The 18,687-nt window shown below is 37.8% G+C and overlaps 1 protein-coding gene across 2 annotated transcripts in view; it reads left to right on the top strand.

Moving 5' to 3' along the window:
* The window catches only part of c6 (complement component 6), a 71,919-nt gene that overhangs the window by 47,615 nt on the left and 5,617 nt on the right, over positions 1 to 18,687 (top strand). For both annotated transcript variants that reach the window (XM_062031610.1, XM_062031609.1), the window contains 9 exons: positions 5,825 to 5,947; positions 6,035 to 6,201; positions 8,648 to 8,873; positions 10,739 to 10,907; positions 11,016 to 11,127; positions 13,529 to 13,661; positions 13,737 to 13,931; positions 14,097 to 14,184; positions 18,435 to 18,679. In XM_062031610.1, the coding sequence (XP_061887594.1) occupies positions 5,825 to 5,947; positions 6,035 to 6,201; positions 8,648 to 8,873; positions 10,739 to 10,907; positions 11,016 to 11,127; positions 13,529 to 13,661; positions 13,737 to 13,931; positions 14,097 to 14,184; positions 18,435 to 18,679 (1,458 nt within the window). The remainder of the gene's footprint in view (positions 1 to 5,824; positions 5,948 to 6,034; positions 6,202 to 8,647; positions 8,874 to 10,738; positions 10,908 to 11,015; positions 11,128 to 13,528; positions 13,662 to 13,736; positions 13,932 to 14,096; positions 14,185 to 18,434; positions 18,680 to 18,687) is intronic.

Genomic DNA, 18,687 nt, shown 5'->3' with positions numbered 1-18,687 from the left:
TTTTAGAAGCGGAGTGCACCTAATTGTACATAAAAAGTCAGTCTTTTCGAGGTATTCCGAGGTGCTGCGAGTCGGCCAGTTGTTGGGGTAGCGACCTTGTGTGTCAGCATGTCTGTGATCTTCTTTTAATTCTTTTTTTATTTATTTTTTTATTTTTTTATTTTTTTTATAAATAGATTTAATTATTTATTTATTTTTTTCCTTTTTTTTTTTTTTTTTTTTAAAATATATTTTATTATTATTATTATTATTATTATTATTATTATTATTATTATTATTATTATGTATTTATTTATTTTATTTATTGTATTTATTTATTCCCCTACCTCAGGGGGGGGACTCGGCGGGGCGGTTGCTGGTTGTTCCATCTCCATCGTTGGGGTCCCTGCGGGTGGGGTGGGTGGTTCCTGTGGCCCCGTGCTGGGTGGTCCTGTGGCGGCCGGCTTGGGTGGGGTGGCCGTGGGCTGGCCTCGCCGCGCTCTCCGGGGGGGGCTCGTGGGGGCCCTGTTGCCGGTGGGGCGGGGGCGGTCTTCCCGTCCGGTTGCGGGGGGTCTCCGGGCCCCTCGGGCGGGGCGTCCCGCCTTTCTGTCCGTGTGGGGTGTGGTCTCTCGCTGGCTTGGGGTCTGGTTGCCCCCTGTTTTTCTCGTGCCTTGTCCTCTGCCGGGTGCGTCTGTCTGCGGCCTGCTGCTGGCCCTTGTGGGCGGCACGGTGGGCCAGGCTCTGGGGTTCCTGTCGCTGTCCGGCTTGGCTGCGTGGGGGCGGTGGCCCCTGGTTCCCTGGGCACCACACCTACTGTTTGTGGGATGGGTTCTCGGGGAGGCTGGGGCCGTACTCTGGCTCCCGCACACACTGGGAGTCAAATGTATTGTACATGCAAATTCACATATACTCACACACATACATACAGACATACATAGGTACCTACGCTCCCACATACATATACAAATAAATACAGTACATATTTACACACTCAAAGTTCGTACATCCACACGCACATTCATTATACAAACATACTGTATACACATACTGTACATATACATTCACTGTAAAAACATACATATACACATACTGTACATATACACTCACTGTACAAACACACACATACACATACTGTACATATACATTCACTGTACAAACACACGCATACATATACTGTACATATACATTCACTGTACAAACACACATTTACACATACTGTACATATACATTCACTGTTCAAACACACATACTGTATACACATACTGTACATATACATTCGCTGTACACACATATACACATACTGTACATATACATTCACTGTACAAGCACACATACACATACTGTACATATACAAGTACATATGCACACATACACTCATGCACATAATCACGTTTCATCAAACATATATTAACGTTGTTGCCCTAGGGTAAACTGGGTATAACACATGGCACACTGACAAAGCTTAACCTATTGTTACTATAACAATCTACAAGGTTAAGGTTGCTTCTCTTTCTTCCCCTCCATTTTTCTGCATTCTTTCGTATCTCAAGTTATCATTACGTATATGTATTGTTGCATTTGAACAATTGTATTGTTGATAATAAAGGTAAAGTACTGGTATTGTTTATAATCAATAGCACTATTTCTATTGGTATTCATATTGCTCCATTTTTAGTGTAATAATGCTCATTTCTGTATTTTTTTTTAAAATTTTCGCTAACTGCTTATTTGCTATTACTTTTACCATCATATTTGTACATGTCGTATTTGCTGATGTTGCTCTGTTGTTGTTGTTGTTGTTGTTGTGTTTGCTGTTGTTGTTTTTGTCTCTCTGTCTAATCCCCCTCTTGTCCCCACAATTCCCCCCTCGGTCTTCCTTTTTCTCTCTTTCTATCCCCTCCTGCTCCGGCCCGGCTGCACCAAATGATAATATAAATACATTTAATAAAGTCAAAATACAAGTAAGGCAACAAGAGAAGTATCCTACACTTCTCTTTTGTAAAGTAAATCTGAACAGCCGATATGGGCATCTACATCTCCTATATGATTTGCCCGAGAAGCTGGGCAGGACATTATAAAAAAATAAAATAAAATAAAAAGTCAGTCTTTTGACCAACTGTGTCCAAAAGTCAGAAAATTGTCCCCACAGTAAATGATGAATTCATCAGGGTCTGGCAAGTCATTACAGTCCATTTCAGCTGTAAATAACAGTACATAAGTAACAAATGTCAACACAAACACAAGATTTAGCATTAGTTTAGCATTGGGTTCATTCGGTTTGAGACCAAAACCTACACAAAATTGCGTGTCGCTAGCCACTGTAGCAGCATGTAAAAAAGTAAATAGATAATATTTGTTGTGATTTACCTTTGTTCCACATTGTTTGGGTGTCAGGTTCAAACACTGATGACATCTATTAAACAAAACAAGAAGCAAAGAATTCAACAGAGACAGAATTAAATTTGGCTCAATTTGAGGAGAGTCGCCTGGGCACTGTACCCTTGGACAGTGTCTCAGCACGCTCTGCCAAAAGATTGCACGCCTCCTTCTTTTATTTGGACCTTCCCTGACCACATGGCCACAGCTGTTTCTAAGGGACGAGGGTCGTAAACAGTTCACAGAAAAGGTCGGTTCGAAAAAGAGGTCGTAAAAGAGTTCAAAAAGAGGTTCATAAAACAGTTGAAAAAGGAGGTTCAAAAAGAGGTCGTCTGGAACTTGGGCAGATCCTGCCTTCTCTCCGCTTTGTAGTCCTTGGGTTAAAACAATATCTTTCTGTTGATTACAATACATGAAAGAAAACAGAACGCCTTTTACAAGCCTTCTTGGTAGGTTCAAAGACATGTTTTAGCTTCTCGCTGGGAACTCACTGAAACACAAAGTTTTTGTGATAACTTAGATCAAATTATTCTAACATCGCCCTTTAAAAGGGCGTAGTCCTCCCAAGTTCCTTTGTTTTCGCGACTACCTGGATAGAGGGAAAACTAGTTTAACAATTCCTTCTGCAAATGAAGTAAGTAGAAGCATTAGCAATACCATCTGCTCTATAGAGATGACCCCGCTTGCCTGAAGCTGGTGTGTTCTCTTAAGATGGTCCCACTGTTCACTTGGTTTTGTTCATCCTGCTACCCCCTCCTAAGCGAAGCTGCTTTGGCTTCAATCCATCAAAACCTAAAGTTAACCTAAGTCCTGCAAGCTGGGTAATGTTTGCTGTGGTCTGGAACAACATGGCACACAAACAACTATCAGAAATGCAGCCAATATTACATGCAGATAACAATTCACGAAACATTTTTGCAAATATAAATTAAATACACAGAGGACATAAATAGAGGAAATTAAATGCTCTCAAATATACCTACAAATGAGGCATAATTATGCAATATGTACATACAGCTAGCCTAAATAGCATGTTAGCATCGATTAGCTTGCAGTCATGGATTGACCAAATATGCCTGATAAGCACTCCAGCAAATCAATAAAATCAACAAAGCTCACCTTAGTGCATTCACGCACAGCATAAAATGTTTGGTGGACAAAATGAGACAAAGAAGGAGTGGCATAAAACACGTCTTTCTGTGGCAGCGTCGGAGGAAGTTGTACATGTAAACAAACTACGATGAGTTCAAGGATCGCTGAAGTTAGTAGGACAAAACGGTGCTGGCCAAATACTCTCATTAGTGAAGCATGTTTAACATAAACAGTGGGATTTATAACAATTATGCTAGGTTCACACCAACGGCGCTTTAAAGCGGCATGCAAAGCGGCATGCAAAGCGGCGTTTTAGCGTAACAAAGCCTGATTAGAGCGTGAGGGTCCTAATGGATCGTGGGAAAGCTTGTAGTGAAGCGGGACATGCGGCAAGTTTGCCAAAAAATTTTAAACGGTTTAAAAAAATTCTGCGCTCCGTCAAGAATGGAATAAAGCGCCAAGAGCGTATGAAAGCGTGAAAAAGCGTGACAAAGCTCAGCAAAACTTGACTAAAAGCGTAGGAAAGCTTAACAGATCTTGGTTCAAAGCGCGGACCCCTACAAATAGGAAGTGACTGTGATATTGACTAGTGACATTGAAACTTTTATGTATAACCAACACAGGATTACAAATCCATTCTCTTTTGCATCATTGCCTTTTTTATACGATGATCATTGTTTCTGTACTTCTGTTAGAGTTTGCTGTTTGATGTTGCAGTTTGACATTACTGTCTATAATTTTTCTGTATGAAAATGTTAGTAATAAAGAGAATATGTTATGTTTTATAAAAGAAATGCCTTTTATTATTTTCAACTAGCATAAGAAATGAAAGATAGATATTTATTAAGATGACAAAAATAAAAGAAATTAAGATATAAAACATAATATAACGGGAAAAAAAAGAGAAATTGAAAAAATAAATGAATATAAAAAATGTGTGGGTAATTGCCTTTTATTATTTTCAACTAGCATAAGAAATGAAAGATAGATATTTATTAAGATGACAAAAATAAAAGAAATGAAGATATAAAACATAATATAATGGAAAAAAAAGAGAAATTGAAAAAATAAATGAATATAAAAAATGTGTGGATAATTGCCTTTTATTATTTTCAACTAGCATAAGAAATGAAAGATAGATATTTATTAAGTTGACAAAAATAAAAGAAATGAAGATATAAAACATAATATAACGGGGAAAAAAAGAGAAATTGAAAAAATAAATGAATATAAAAAATGTGTGAATAATTGCCTTTTATTATTTTCAACTAGCATAAGAAATGAAAGATAGATATTTATTAAGATGAAAAAAATAAAAGAAATGAAGATATAAAACACAATATAACGGAAAAAAAAGAGAAATTGAAAAAATAAATGAATATAAAAAATGTGTGGATAATTGCCTTTTATTATTTTCAACTAGCATAAGAAATGAAAGATAGATATTTATTAAGATGACAAAAATAAAAGAAATGAAAATATAAAACATAATATAACGGGAAAAAAAGAGAAATTGAAAAAATAAATGAATATAAAAAATGTGTGGAAAACAGTATACTGAGTTTTTCAAATGTTTTTCTTATTTTTGTTGTAACAATGCACAACAGAGCTTGATAATCGTGTCAGAGCCTGATTGAAAGCGTCAGGATCGCATCAAAGCGTAATAAAGTTCAATAAAGCCTAATAAAGCGTATCAAAGCGTGATTTAAAGCGTATCAAAGCGGGATCAAAGCGTGATGAACGGTAACAAAGCGGAAACTAATTCGTATCAGAGCATATCAAAGCGTATCAAAGCATAACATTACTTCAGAGATCGGGATATTTGTGGAAAAATTGACAAAAATGACGGCGCTTTGCTCGCCGCTTTAAAGGGCGGCAAGCGCCGTTGGTGTGAACCAGGCATTAAGAAAGTTTGTGTCGTGTTTGTTCTCCTACAGAAAATATTTTAAAACAATACGTATATTTTATATATATTTGAAAAAAAAAATCTTAATCTTTTTCCATTTCCACACATCTCTGAAAGAGGTCCAGGGAGCCACTAGGGCGGCACTAAAGATCCGACGTAATCAAAGGAAATATCCCTAAGAGCTTCAAAGTCTGGCTAAATACTGTATATTCTTCTGTAAATGCGTTTAAAAGAGGCTTTTTGTAGCTTTGTGTATTAAAACAAAGCTTATACAAATAAATACACAAACATTAAACTGCAAACTACTTCAAAGACTACAGTACTGCAAAATGGCTTTACTAATCAGCGTTCTTTAGCACACAAAAATGCCTCACAAAAGTTGCTGCAACCCGAAAGTTATTTTTGTTCTTCTTTGTCTCCTTTTGTCAAATACAAATACACAAGAAATAAACACGTTTTTTTCTGCCATAGGTGAAACCGAGGAGCATGTCAAAGGTTGTCTGGGACGAGAAACAAGTTGGACCAAGGTCCTGTACAGTCAACACGGGAATGTACCCTTGTGCTCCGACAACAAGATGACTCAAAAATATCAAGGTTTCTTCACCAAATTGTTTTTTTTTTTTACTGGTGAGCATTTGTTGGCATATTTTCTCATAAAACGTTTTCGTCGTCTGCCCCCAGGCTCGTACATTCGTGCAGCAGAGAAGTCGTTCTCTGCGGTGAGAGGCGGTCGAGCCAGAGAGGCGGCTGCTCTTGCCTGGGACAAGCAGGGTCCGGCTCCTGATCGAACCTCCTACAAGAACTGGGCCAAGTCTGTCCTCGAAAATCCTGCCGTGGTCGATTACAAGGTTTGCATTTTCGAACTCTTGAACACGTTCATCGGTCAAATTCACGGGAAGCTGACTGTCAGGTTCAAACACCGGACTATCTATTAAACAGGACAAGAAGCAAGGAATCAAACAGAGACAGGATTCAATTTAGCTCATGAGGACATACTTGCCATCCTTGAGATGTCAGAATTCGGGAGATGAGGGGGGTGGGGGGGGCAGAGTTTGGTGGTAGCGGGGGTGTATATTGTAGCGACCCGGAAGAGTTAGTGCTGCAAGGAGTTCTGGGTATTTGTTCTGTTGTGTTTATGTTGTGTTACGGTGCGGATGCTCTCCCGAAATGTGTTTGTAATTCTTGTTTGGTGTGGGTTCACAGTGTGGCACATATTTGTAACAGCGTTAAAAGTTGTTTATACGGACACCCTCAGTGTGACCTGTATGGCTGTTGACCAAGTATGAATAGATAGAAAGTACTTTATTGATCCCTGGGGGAAATTCAGCACCACAGTTCGCTCACAATAGACAATAATAATAATAAATAATATAATATATAAAATGTATTTTATATATAATATATAAATAATATAAATATATTCTACATATACTCTACATTTAAGTGCAGTCAAGGAACATATGCATTATGCCATACTTGCCAACCTTGAGACCTCCGATACCGGGAGGTGGGGGTGGGGGCGTGGTTGGGGGCGTGGTTAAGGGCGTGGTTAATAGGGGAGTATATTTACAGCTAGAATTCACCAAGTCAAGTATTTCATATATATATATATATATATATATATATATATATATGAAATACTTGACTTTCAGTGAATTCTAGCTATATATATATATATATATGTATATATATTTATTTTATTATTACATATAAATAAAATAAATACTTGGATTTCAGTGTTCCGGGGGATATCCAGTAGATGGCAGTATTGTCCTGTTAAACTTCTCCTCCGTTCATGACTCGGCCACCGTGTTCAATGGAGAAGTCTGTTGTACAAAATGTACAGGCAACATAATTACATACCCCTTCCCTTTCGAACTGTCCTGGATGAACTGAAATTCTTGTTTCCATTCGTTTTGGAACTTGCAAGCGTATTTCTTCATCTTGCTCGTCGACGGCGTCGCCATGTCTGTAACTTCCTCGTTCTTCTGCTTCGTCTCCTTGTTGTGTGCGTAGTTGTGCACTCTACTCTCTAAAAGGCCCTAGATGTTATGACGTCATTGGGCAGGCAAGCTGTTTATATTGTGGGAAAGCGGACGTCAGAACAGGCTGTCCCCACTCTCAGGTCCGCATTGAGCTGGAGGGGGCGTGGCCTCCAGCTCCGGCTGAATACCGGGAGTTTGTCGGGAGAACATTTCTGCCGGGAGGTTATCGGGAGAGGCGCTGAATACCGGGAGTCTCCCGCTAAAAACGGGAGGGTTGGCAAGTATGCATTATGCAGTCTGTTGGCTGTCGGTATGAAGGACCTCCTGTGTCATTCTTCATACCGATATTTGTAACAGTGTTAAAGTTGTTTATACGGCCACCCTCAGGGTGACCTGTATGGCTGTTGACCAAGTATAATTTGCATTCACTTATATGTGTGTAGAAGTCGCATATATTATGTGAACGGGCCAGCACGCTGTTTGTATGGAGGAAAAGCGGACGTGATGACAGGTTGTAGAGGACGCTAAAGGCAGTGCCTTTAAGGCACGCCCCCAATATTGATGTCCGGGTGGAAATCGGGAGAAATTCGGGAGAATGGTTGATTTTCGGGAGGTGCACTGAGTTTCGGGAGTCTCCCGGGAAAATCGTGAGGGTTGGCAAGCATGCATGAGGAGAGCGCGTGGACCTGCACCCTCGTACAGTGTCACCCCACGCTCTGAGGAAAAAGTTCCAGCGCCTACCCATTAATCCTTAAGCAAAGTAAGAGTGAGACTCATGTGAATAATCACTGAATGGAGAACTGGGGGTGGGATTAAATAAGTTATCTTCTTCCCACTCCCTTTCAGGCCAAACTGGACAATTATGCATTACATACTATACATTACCTTTTGCACTACATTAATTTATATTATTATGTGTTGTCAACTTTGTACTTTTTTATGTCATTGCCTGAAATAAATAAATAAATGAAAAAAAATGAAAAAATATTTGGGCATTCCCTGATTACATAGTTGAACCAGTCAAAACACAATGTGCTTGGAGCAGTGTCGAGTTCACCCCCTCTCTGCTCGTCCGCCTTATCTTCTTGGAGAGGTCGGGTCCTGATACGGCCCCTGCTGTGGCTGTCCAGATCTGAAAAACAGACACTTCTACGGCGAGGCACATTCCATGGCACACAGTGGAGATTTACAAGCTGTCCGCCTTTGCATGATAAGAACAAGGACAGCTTCGTGACCTGAACTGCAAGCAAATAAGTTGTGTGATAACTTATATACAATTATTCTGACACTGACCTGCATGTTTTTCAAGGTGCTGCCCATCATAGACCTGGTACTGGGTATCCCCTGTGCAGCCACAAAGAGGAGGCACCTGAAGAAGGCCCTGCTCCAGTATTTGGAGGAGTTTGACACGTGCAAGTGTGCGCCATGCCTCAACAACGCCAAAGCGTATCTTTCCGGTACTGAGTGCAAGTGTGCCTGCCAGACAGGCACATTTGGCCCTAATTGTGAACAAAGAGCTCCTGACTACACCTCAGGTATTGTTGACCTCTCAAAGTACAAAAACCTAAAACCAGTGAAGTTGGCACGTTGTGTAAATCCTAAATAAAAACAGAATACAATTATTTGCAAATCCTTTTCAACTTATATTCAATTGAATAGACTGCAAAGAAGTGAAGTGAATTATAATTATATAGCGCTTTTCTCTGGTGACTCAAAGCACTTTACATTTTGAAACCCAATATCTAAGTTACATTTAAACCAGTGTGGGTGGCACTGGGAGCAGGTGGGTAAAGTGTCTTGCCCAAGGACACAACGGAAGTGACTAGGATGGCAGAAGCGGGAAGTGAACCTGGAACCCTCTAGTTACTGGCACGGCCACTCTACCAACCGAGCTATACAGACAATATACTTAACGTTCAAACTGGAAAACTTTCTTGTTTTTTGCAAATATTAGCTCATTTGGAATTTGATGCCTGCAAAATGTTTCAATAAAGCTGGCACAAGTGGCAAAAAAGACTGAGAAAGTCATCAAACACTTATTTGGAACATCCCACATGTGAACAGGCTAATTGGGAACAGGTGGGTGCCGTGATTGGGTATAAAAGCAGCTTCTATGAAATGCTCAGTCATTCACAAACAAGGATGGGGCGAGGGTCACCACTTTGTGAACAAATGCGTGAGCAAATTGTCGAACAGTTCAAGAACAACATTTCTCAACCAGCTATTGCAAGGAATTTAGGGATTCCCCCATCTACGGTCCGTATTATCATCAAAAGGTTCAGATAATCTGGATAAATCACTGCACGTAAGCGATGATATTAAGGACCTTCGATACCTCAGGCTGTACTGCATCAAAAAGCGACATCAGTGTGTAAAGGATATCACCACATGGGCTCAGGAACCCTACAGTAAACCATTGTCAGTAACTACAGTTTGTCGCTACATCTGTAAATGCAAGTTAAAACTGTACTATGCAAAGCCAAAGCCATTTATCAACAACACCCAGAAACACTGCCGACTTCGTTGGGCCCGAGCTCATCTAAGATGGACTGATGCAAAGTGTAAAAGTGTTCCGTGGTCTGACGAGTCCACATTTCAAATTGTTTTTTGAAACTGTGGACGTCGTGTCTTCCGGACAAAAGAGGAAAAAAATCATCCGGACTGTTATAGGCGCAAAGTTCAAAAGCCAGCACTTGTGATGGTATGGGGGTGTATTAGTGCCCAAGGCATGGGTAACTTACACATCTGTCACATTAATGCTGAAAGGTACATACAGGTTTTGATGCAACATATGTTGCCATCCAAGCAACGTTATCATGGACGCCCCTGCTTAATTCAGCAAGACAATGCCAAGCCACGTGTTACAACAGCGTGGCTTCAAAGTAAAAGAGTGCGGGTACTAGACTGGCCTGCCTGTAGTCCAGACCTGTCTCCCATTGAAAATGTGTGGCGCATTATGAAGCGTAAAATACCACAACGGAGACCCCGGACTGTTGAACAACTTAAGCTGTACATCAAGCAAGAATGGGAAAGAATTCCACCTGAAAAGCTTCAAAAATTGGTCTCCTCAGTTCCCAAACGTTTACTGAGTGTTGTTAAAAGGAAAGGCCATGTAACACAGTGGTATAAATGCCCCTGTGCCAACTTTTTTGCAATGTGTTGCTGCCATTAAATTCTAAGTTAATGATTATTTGCAAACAAAAATTAAGTTTCCCAGTTCAATTATTAAATATCTTGTCTTTGCAGTCTATTCAATTGAATATAAGTTGGAACGGATTTGCAAATCATTGTATTCTGTTTTTATTTACGATTTACACAACCTGCCAACTTCACTGGCTTTGGGTTTTGTACAATCACACAACTTATGTCACGAGACTCATCGTTTTGCACACCCTCACAGAGGAAGTCGATGGTTCCTGGAGCTGCTGGGAGCAATGGAGTCGCTGTGGAGCTTTCATGAAAAGACATCGCAGGAGGAGGTGCGATAACCCCGCTCCCTTGAGAGGAGGCCAACCTTGCGAGGGCCCCGACACGGATGAGGAGCCGTGTCACATCTCCCTCTTTAAAGGGTAGAAGCTTTCGAATGTATTTTTAACACAAATTTCCAGAGCTTAATCTTTGATCCTCATTTCTCCAGCAGTTATACTAAGAGTGCCTAAGTATGTTTTCATATCTAGAGAGGAAACATGTGACAATGATGATGACTTCTCTATGGGATGGAGGGAAGAGCTGCCTCCTGGTGTGAAAGGCTGTCCCAGGCCACCGCCACCCGGCAATAGCTTCCTCAGGGTAATAATCAATTAATATGGACAAATAGAAGAAGGCCGCTCCTTTTTAGAGATTGAATTACCGTATTTTTCGGACCACAGGGCGCATCGGATTATAAGGCGCACTGCCGATGTGTGGGTCTATTCAGGTCTTTTTTCATACAAAAGGCGCATTATTATATCTTCTCAATAACGCAACATCAACGCCGGAAATGTGTCCCGTGAAAAACCGTCCGACCGGAACCCTCTAATAACTAAAGTTCCGTGGGTGAATTATGTAAACCCACACTGCAAAAAGTCAGTGTTCAGAAACAAGAAAAATAAATACAAAAATGAGGGGTATTTTATTTGAACTAAGCAAAATTATCTGCCAATAGAACAAGAAAATTCGGCTTGTCAAGACTTTCCAAAACAAGTAAAATTAGCTAACCTCAATGAACCCCAAAATACCTTAAAATAAGTATATTCTCACTAATAACAAGTGCACTTTTCTTGGTAGAAAAAGAAAACAGACCTTTTTGCTCTATATGTTGAAAAATATTCTTAAATTAAGTAAATGCTAGTGCCATTATCTTGACATAATGATATGCGCTCGGCATCATGATTTTTTTTTTCATGCTTGAGGTAAGAAATTATTACTTTAAAAAAGCAGTTTTATACTTGTGAGTGTTGATGACACAGCTTTGCAACACTTGATATTCTAGTTTCAAGCATGTTTTACTCAATATAGGTCATCAAATCTCAGCTACAAGCTGTAATATCTTACTGAGATCATTTAGGACCAAAACACTTAAAACAAGTAAAACACTCTAACATAAAATCTGCTTAGTGAGAAGAATTATCTTATCAGACAGAAAATAAGCAAATATCACCCTTATTTGAGATATTTAATCTTACTTAGATTTCAGTTTTTGCAGTGCACTACAGTTTTTACACTGCAGATGTACGTGCATGCTAAAATCCTCCGCTGTTGCCATTTCTAATAAAAAGTAGCGTACAGTTCTAACTTTTATCTGTCAGGAAACCTGATATTGAATTGCTAAAGACAACTAAATGTCTGACATGGATAAGACACAGTCAAAGCGGGCTTGATCCGGAGGAGGACTACGGCACATAAATACAAGGAAGCCTTTTAAATGTACAAAACCCAAAACCAGTGAAGTTGGCACATTGTGTAATTCGTAAATAAAAACAGAATACAATGATTTGCACATAATTTTCAACTTATATTCAATTGAATGGACTGCAAAGACAAGATATTTAATGTTCGAACTGAGAAACCTAATTTTTTTTTGCAATTAATCATTAACTTAGAATTTAATGGCAGCAACACGTTGCAAAAAAGTTGGCACAGGGGCATTTTTTACCACTGTGTTACATGGCCTTTCCTTTTAACAACACTCGGTAAACGTTTGGGAACTGAAGAGACCACGTCCACAGTTTCCAAAAACAATTCGAAATGTGGACTCGTCAGACCACAGAACACTTTTCCACTTTGCATCAGTCCATCTTAGATGAGCTCAGGCCCTGCGAAGCCGGCGGCGTTTCTGGGTGTTGTTGATAAATGGCTATGGCTTTGCATAGTAGAGTTTTAACTTGCACTTACAGATGTAGCGACGAACTGTAGTTACTGGCAGTGGTTTTCTGGAGTGTTGATGAGCCCATGTGGTGATATCCTTTACACACTGATGTCGCTTTTTGATGCAGTACCGCCTGAGGGATCGAAAGTCCGTAATATCATCGCTGATGTGCAGTGATTTCTCCAGTTTTTCTGAACCTTTTGATGATATTACGGACCGTAGATGGTAAAATCACTAAATTCCTTCATATAGCTGGTTGAGAAATGTTGTTCTTAAACTGTTCGACAATTTGCTCACGCATTTGTTCACAAAGTGGTGACCCTCGCCCCATCCTTGTTTGTGAATGACTGATCATTTCATGGAAGCTGCTTTTATACCCAATCATGGCACCCACCTGTTCCCAATTAGCCTGTTCACCTGTGGGATGTTCCAAATAAGTCTTTGATGAGCATTTCTCAACTTTCTCTGTCTTTTTTTTGCAACTAATGCCAGCTTTTTTGAAACATGTTGCAGGCATCAAATTGTAAATGAGCTAATATTTGCAAAAAATAACAAAGTTTTCCAGTTCGAATCTTAAGTCTATTCAATTGAATATAGGTTGAAAAGGATTTGCAAATCATTGTATTCTGTTTTTATTGTGGTAACTTCACTGGTTTTAGGTTTTGTAGATTGAAAATAATAATATGACCTCTTTAAAAAATGGAACATAGATGAAAATTGTCTGGTGGGATTACATTGTGCTCAAGTTTCGAGTTTTGTAGTGGAGACAAGTCAAATCTACAGACACCAAAACAAAAATGCCAAGGGGACATTTTTTTTTTAAAGTACTTATGTCATTTTTAGAAAGCAAAGCAGTACTATGACTTTGGTGAGGATGAGGAGCTCAGGTGCTACACCGGATTTGACATGGAAGGTTTCCAGTTCATCAACTGTCTTCCAGATGGGACGTGGAGTCAACCAAAAGGGAGGTGCCTCAGTAAGTTTATGGCTCATTGAAATATGTCCAAATCTGTATATCTGCTTTCAAGGAATGTCCTTTCTGCCCCTTTAGGAAAGATCTGCCTTCCTCCTAACATCCCTGACAGCATGACATTGTCACCCAACAAAGAGGAGTACAAAGTGGGTGACATAGTGGGTTTTAACTGCGTTGAGGCGAACCTGTTTCCACTGCCTCGAGGTCTGCACAGGTGTGGCAACAGCCTCACCTGGGAGCCCCCATTACCTGCAGCACTACACTGCACTGATGGTACATACTACACTGCACATATGCCATTGTTTCACTGCTTGATGTGTTATACTGTAAAGGAGGCACTAGTCTAACACTGGCTTGGTGAGGATATTGTATTTTTAATTTTTTTAAAGGCAGATTTTTTTTTTAATGAAAAGTCTTGTTTCTTTCTGTCTGCTGCAGAGGAACCGTATCAACCTGACAGTCAGTGCGGTCCTGGTGAGCAACGTCAAGGCTCTCAATGTGCCTGCATACCACGGGAGAGCTGCTTGTAAGATTTTTATTGATCAGTAGTTTGTGTTTGCGAACCTTACAAAAGCACATGTTTCTAGTAAAACTCACAAAGATACATTAATTCAGGCATTATTAGACATATTGCATGTTTGGTTTAGGAGTTATGCTTGAAAAAAAAGTTATTGCTTCGAACACATTTTCTCAGGATTCTAAGAACATTACTGTCATATTGAGTAAAAAAAAAAAATCTGTTTGCAAACCTTACAAAAGCACATATTTCTAATAAAACTCACAAATATACATTAATTCAGGCATTATTAGACATATTGCATGTTTGGTTTAAGAGTTATGCTTGAAACATGTTTTATTGCTTCAGCTGCATTTTCTCAGGATTCTAGAACATACTGTCATATTGAGTAAAACAAAACTATTTTTGTGTTTGCGAACCTTACAAAAGCACATGTTTCTAGTAAAACTCACAAAGATACATTAATTCAGGCATTATTAGACATATTGCATGTTTGGTTTAGGAGTTATGCTTGAAAAAAAAGTTATTGCTTCAAACACATTTTCTCAGGATTCTAAGAACATTACTGTCATATTGAGTAAAAAAAAAAAAATCTGTTTGCAAACCTTACAAAAGCACATATTTCTAATAAAACTCACAAATATACATTAATTCAGGCATTATTAGACATATTGCATGTTTGGTTTAAGAGTTATGCTTGAAACATGTTTTATTGCTTCAGCTGCATTTTCTCAGGATTCTAGAACATACTGTCATATTGAGTAAAACAAAACTATTTTTGTGTTTGCAAACCTTACAAAAGCACATGTGTCTGGTAAAACTCACAAATATACATTAATTCAAGCAGGTAGAAAAGCGCTATACAAGTACAACCCATTTATCATTTATTTATTATTAGACATATTGCATGTTTGGTTTAGGAGTTATGCTTGAAAAAAAAGTCATTGCTTCAAAGACATTTTTTTCAGGATTCTAAGAACATTACTATCATATTGAGTAAAAAAAAAATTTTTGTGTTTGCAAACCTTACAAAAGCACGTTTCTATTAAAACTCACAAAGATATATTATTACAGACATTATTAGACATATTGCATGTTTGGTTTAGGAGTTATGCTTGAAACATTTTTTATTGCTTCAAACACATTTTCTCAGCATTCTAAGAACATTACTGTCATATTGAGTAAAAAAACCTAATTTTTGTGTTTGCAAACCTTACAAACACACATGTTTCTAGTAAAACTCACAGAGATGCATTAATTCAGGCATTATTAGACATATTGCATGTTTGGTTTAAGAGTTATGCTTGAAACAATGTGTTATTGCTTCAAACACATTTTCTCAGGATTCTAAGAACATTACTGTCATATTGAGTAAAAAAAAGTGTTTGCAAACCTTACAAAGCACATGTGTCTAGTAAAACTCACAAAGATACATTAATTCAAGCATTATTAGACATATTGCATGTTTGGTTTAGGAGTTATGCTTGAAAAAAAAGTTATTGATTAAAACACATTTTTTCAGGATTCTAAGAACATTACTGTCATATTGAGTAAAAAAAAACAATTTTTGTGTTTGAAAACCTTACCAAAGCACATATTTGTAATAAAACTCACAAATATACATTAATTCAGGCATTATTAGACATATTGCATGTTTGGTTTTGGAGTTATGCTTGAAACTATTTTGTATTGCTTCAAACATATTTGCTCAGCATTCTAAGAACATTACTGTCATTTTGAGTAAAAAAAAAAGTGTTTGCAAACCTTACAAAGCACATGTGTCTAGTAAAACTCACAAAGATACATTAATTCAAGCATGATTAGACATATTGCATGTTTGGTTTAGGAGTTATGCTTGAAAAAAAAGTTATTGATTAAAACACATTTTTTCAGTATTCTAAGAACATTACTGTCATATTGAGTAAAAAAAAACAATTTTTGTGTTTGAAAACCTTACCAAAGCACATATTTCTAAAAAAAACTCACAAATATACATTAATTCAGGCATTATTAGACATATTGCATGTTTGGTTTGGGAGTTATGCTTGAAACAATTTTGTATTGCTTCAAACATATTTGCTCAGCATTCTAAGAACATTACTGTCATTTTGAGTAAAAACAAAAGTGTTTGCAAACCTTACAAAAGCACATGTGTCTAGTAAAACTCACAAAGATACATTAATTCAAGCATTATTAGACACATTGCATGTTTGGTTTAGGAGTTATGCTTGAAAAAAAAGTTATTGATTAAAACACATTTTTTTCAGGATTCTAAGAACATTACTGTCATATTGAGTAAAAAAAAAAAATGTTGTGTTTGAAAACCTAACAAAAGCACATATTTCTAATAAAACTCACAAATATACATTAATTCAGGCATTATTAGACATATTGCATGTTTGGTTTAGGAGTTATGCTTGAAACAGTTTTTATGGCTTCAAACATATTTTCTCAGGATTCTAAGAACATTACTGTCATTTTGAGTAAAAAAACAATGTTTGTGTTTGCAAACCTTACAAAAGCACATGTTTCTAGTAAAACTCACAAAGCATTATTAGACATATTGCATGTTTGGTTTAGGGAGTTATGCTTGAAACATGTTTTTGTTGCTTCAAACACATTTTCGCAGGATTCTAGGAACATTACTGTCATTTTGAGTAAAAAAAAAGATTGTTTGTGTTTGCAAACCTTACAAAAGCACATGTTTCTAGTTAAACTCACAAAGATACATTAATACAGACATTATTAGACATATTGCATGTTTGGTTTAGGAGTTATGCTTGAAACCATGTTTTATTGCTTCAAACACATTTTCTCAAGATTCTAAGCATATTGAGTAAAAAACTAATTTTTGTTTTTGCAAACCTTACAAAAGCACATATTTCTAGTAAAACTCACAAAGATACATTGATTCAGGCATTATTAGACATATTGCATGTTTGGTTTAGGAGTTATGCTTGAAACATGTTTTTATTGATTCAAACACATTTTCTCAGGATTCTAAGAACATTACTGTCATTTTGAGTAAAAAAATTTTTTTTGTGTTTGCAAACCTTACAAAAGCACATGTTTCTAGTAAAACTCACAAAGCATTATTAGACATATTGCATGTTTGGTTTAGGGAGTTATGCTTGAAACATGTTTTTATTGCTTCAAACACATTTTCGCAGGATTCTAGGAACATTACTGTCATTTTGAGTAAAAAAAAAATATTGTTTGTGTTTGCAAACCTTACAAAAGCACATGTTTCTAGTTAAACTCACAAAGATACATTAATACAGACATTATTAGACATACAGTATTGCATGTTTGGATTAGGAGTTATGCTTGAAACCATGTTTTATTGCTTCAAACACATTTTCTCAAGATTCTAAGCATATTGAGTAAAAAACTAATTTTTGTTTTTGCAAACCTTACAAAAGCACATATTTCTAGTAAAACTCACAAAGATACATTGATTCAGGCATTATTAGACATATTGCATGTTTGGTTTAGGAGTTATGCTTGAAACATTTTTTATTGCTTCAGCTGCTTTTTCTCAGGATTCTAGAACATACTGTCATATTGAGTAAAACAAAACTATTTTTGTGTTTGCAAACCTTACAAAAGCACATGTTTCTAGTAAAACTCACAAAGCTACATTCATTCAGGCATTATTAGACATATTGCATGTTTGGTTTAGGAGTTATGCTTGAAAGCATGTTTTATTACTTCAAACACATTTTCTCAGGATTCTAAGCATATTGAGTAAAAATCTAATTTGTGTGTTTGCAAACCTTACAAAAGCACACATTTCCAGTAAAACTCACAAATATACATTAATTCAGGCATTATTAGACATATTGCATGTTTGGTTTTGGGAGTTATGCTTGAAACAATGTTGTATTGCTTCATACGCATTTTCTCAGGATTCTAAGAATATTACCGTCATATTGAGTAAAAAAAACATTGTTGTGTTTGCAAACCTTACAAAAGCACATGTTTGTGGTAAAACACACAAAAATACATTAATTCAGGCATTATTAGACATATTTAATGTTTGGTTTAGGAGTTATGCTTGAAACATTTTTTTTATTGCTTCTAACACATTTTCTCAGGATTCTAAGAACATTACTCTCATATTGAGTAAAAAAAACAAATGTTTGTGTTTGCGAACCTTACAAAAGCACATGTTTCTAGTAAAAACTCACAAAGATGCATTAATAACTGGATTAGATCCAACTGACTTGCACGTACTGTACGTGTGTTTCTACAACCAGAACTCAACCGGAGAGTCTGTGCGTCCTGAACACCGACGTCAACGTCACCGTGCCGATGTCCCTCTGCTCCTTCTCCGCCGGCCGTTGCCATGGCGATCCCCTCTTCTTCGTTAGCGACGGCGCTTGCGACGCGGTAGATCCGGCTGAACTGGAGTGGGCCAGGTTCCGAGCCACGTGGGCCTTGAAGAGTTCCGTCCGGGAGCCGTGCGACCTCAACGTTTGTTACGAATGGGAGACCTGCTCGTGTAAGTGG

The sequence above is a fragment of the Entelurus aequoreus genome, linkage group LG21 (genome assembly GCF_033978785.1).
Source record: "Entelurus aequoreus isolate RoL-2023_Sb linkage group LG21, RoL_Eaeq_v1.1, whole genome shotgun sequence".
Taxonomy (NCBI): Eukaryota; Metazoa; Chordata; class Actinopteri; order Syngnathiformes; family Syngnathidae; genus Entelurus; species Entelurus aequoreus.
The sequence above is the reverse complement of the archived record's forward strand: the minus strand, read 5'-3'. Positions and strand labels throughout refer to the sequence as shown.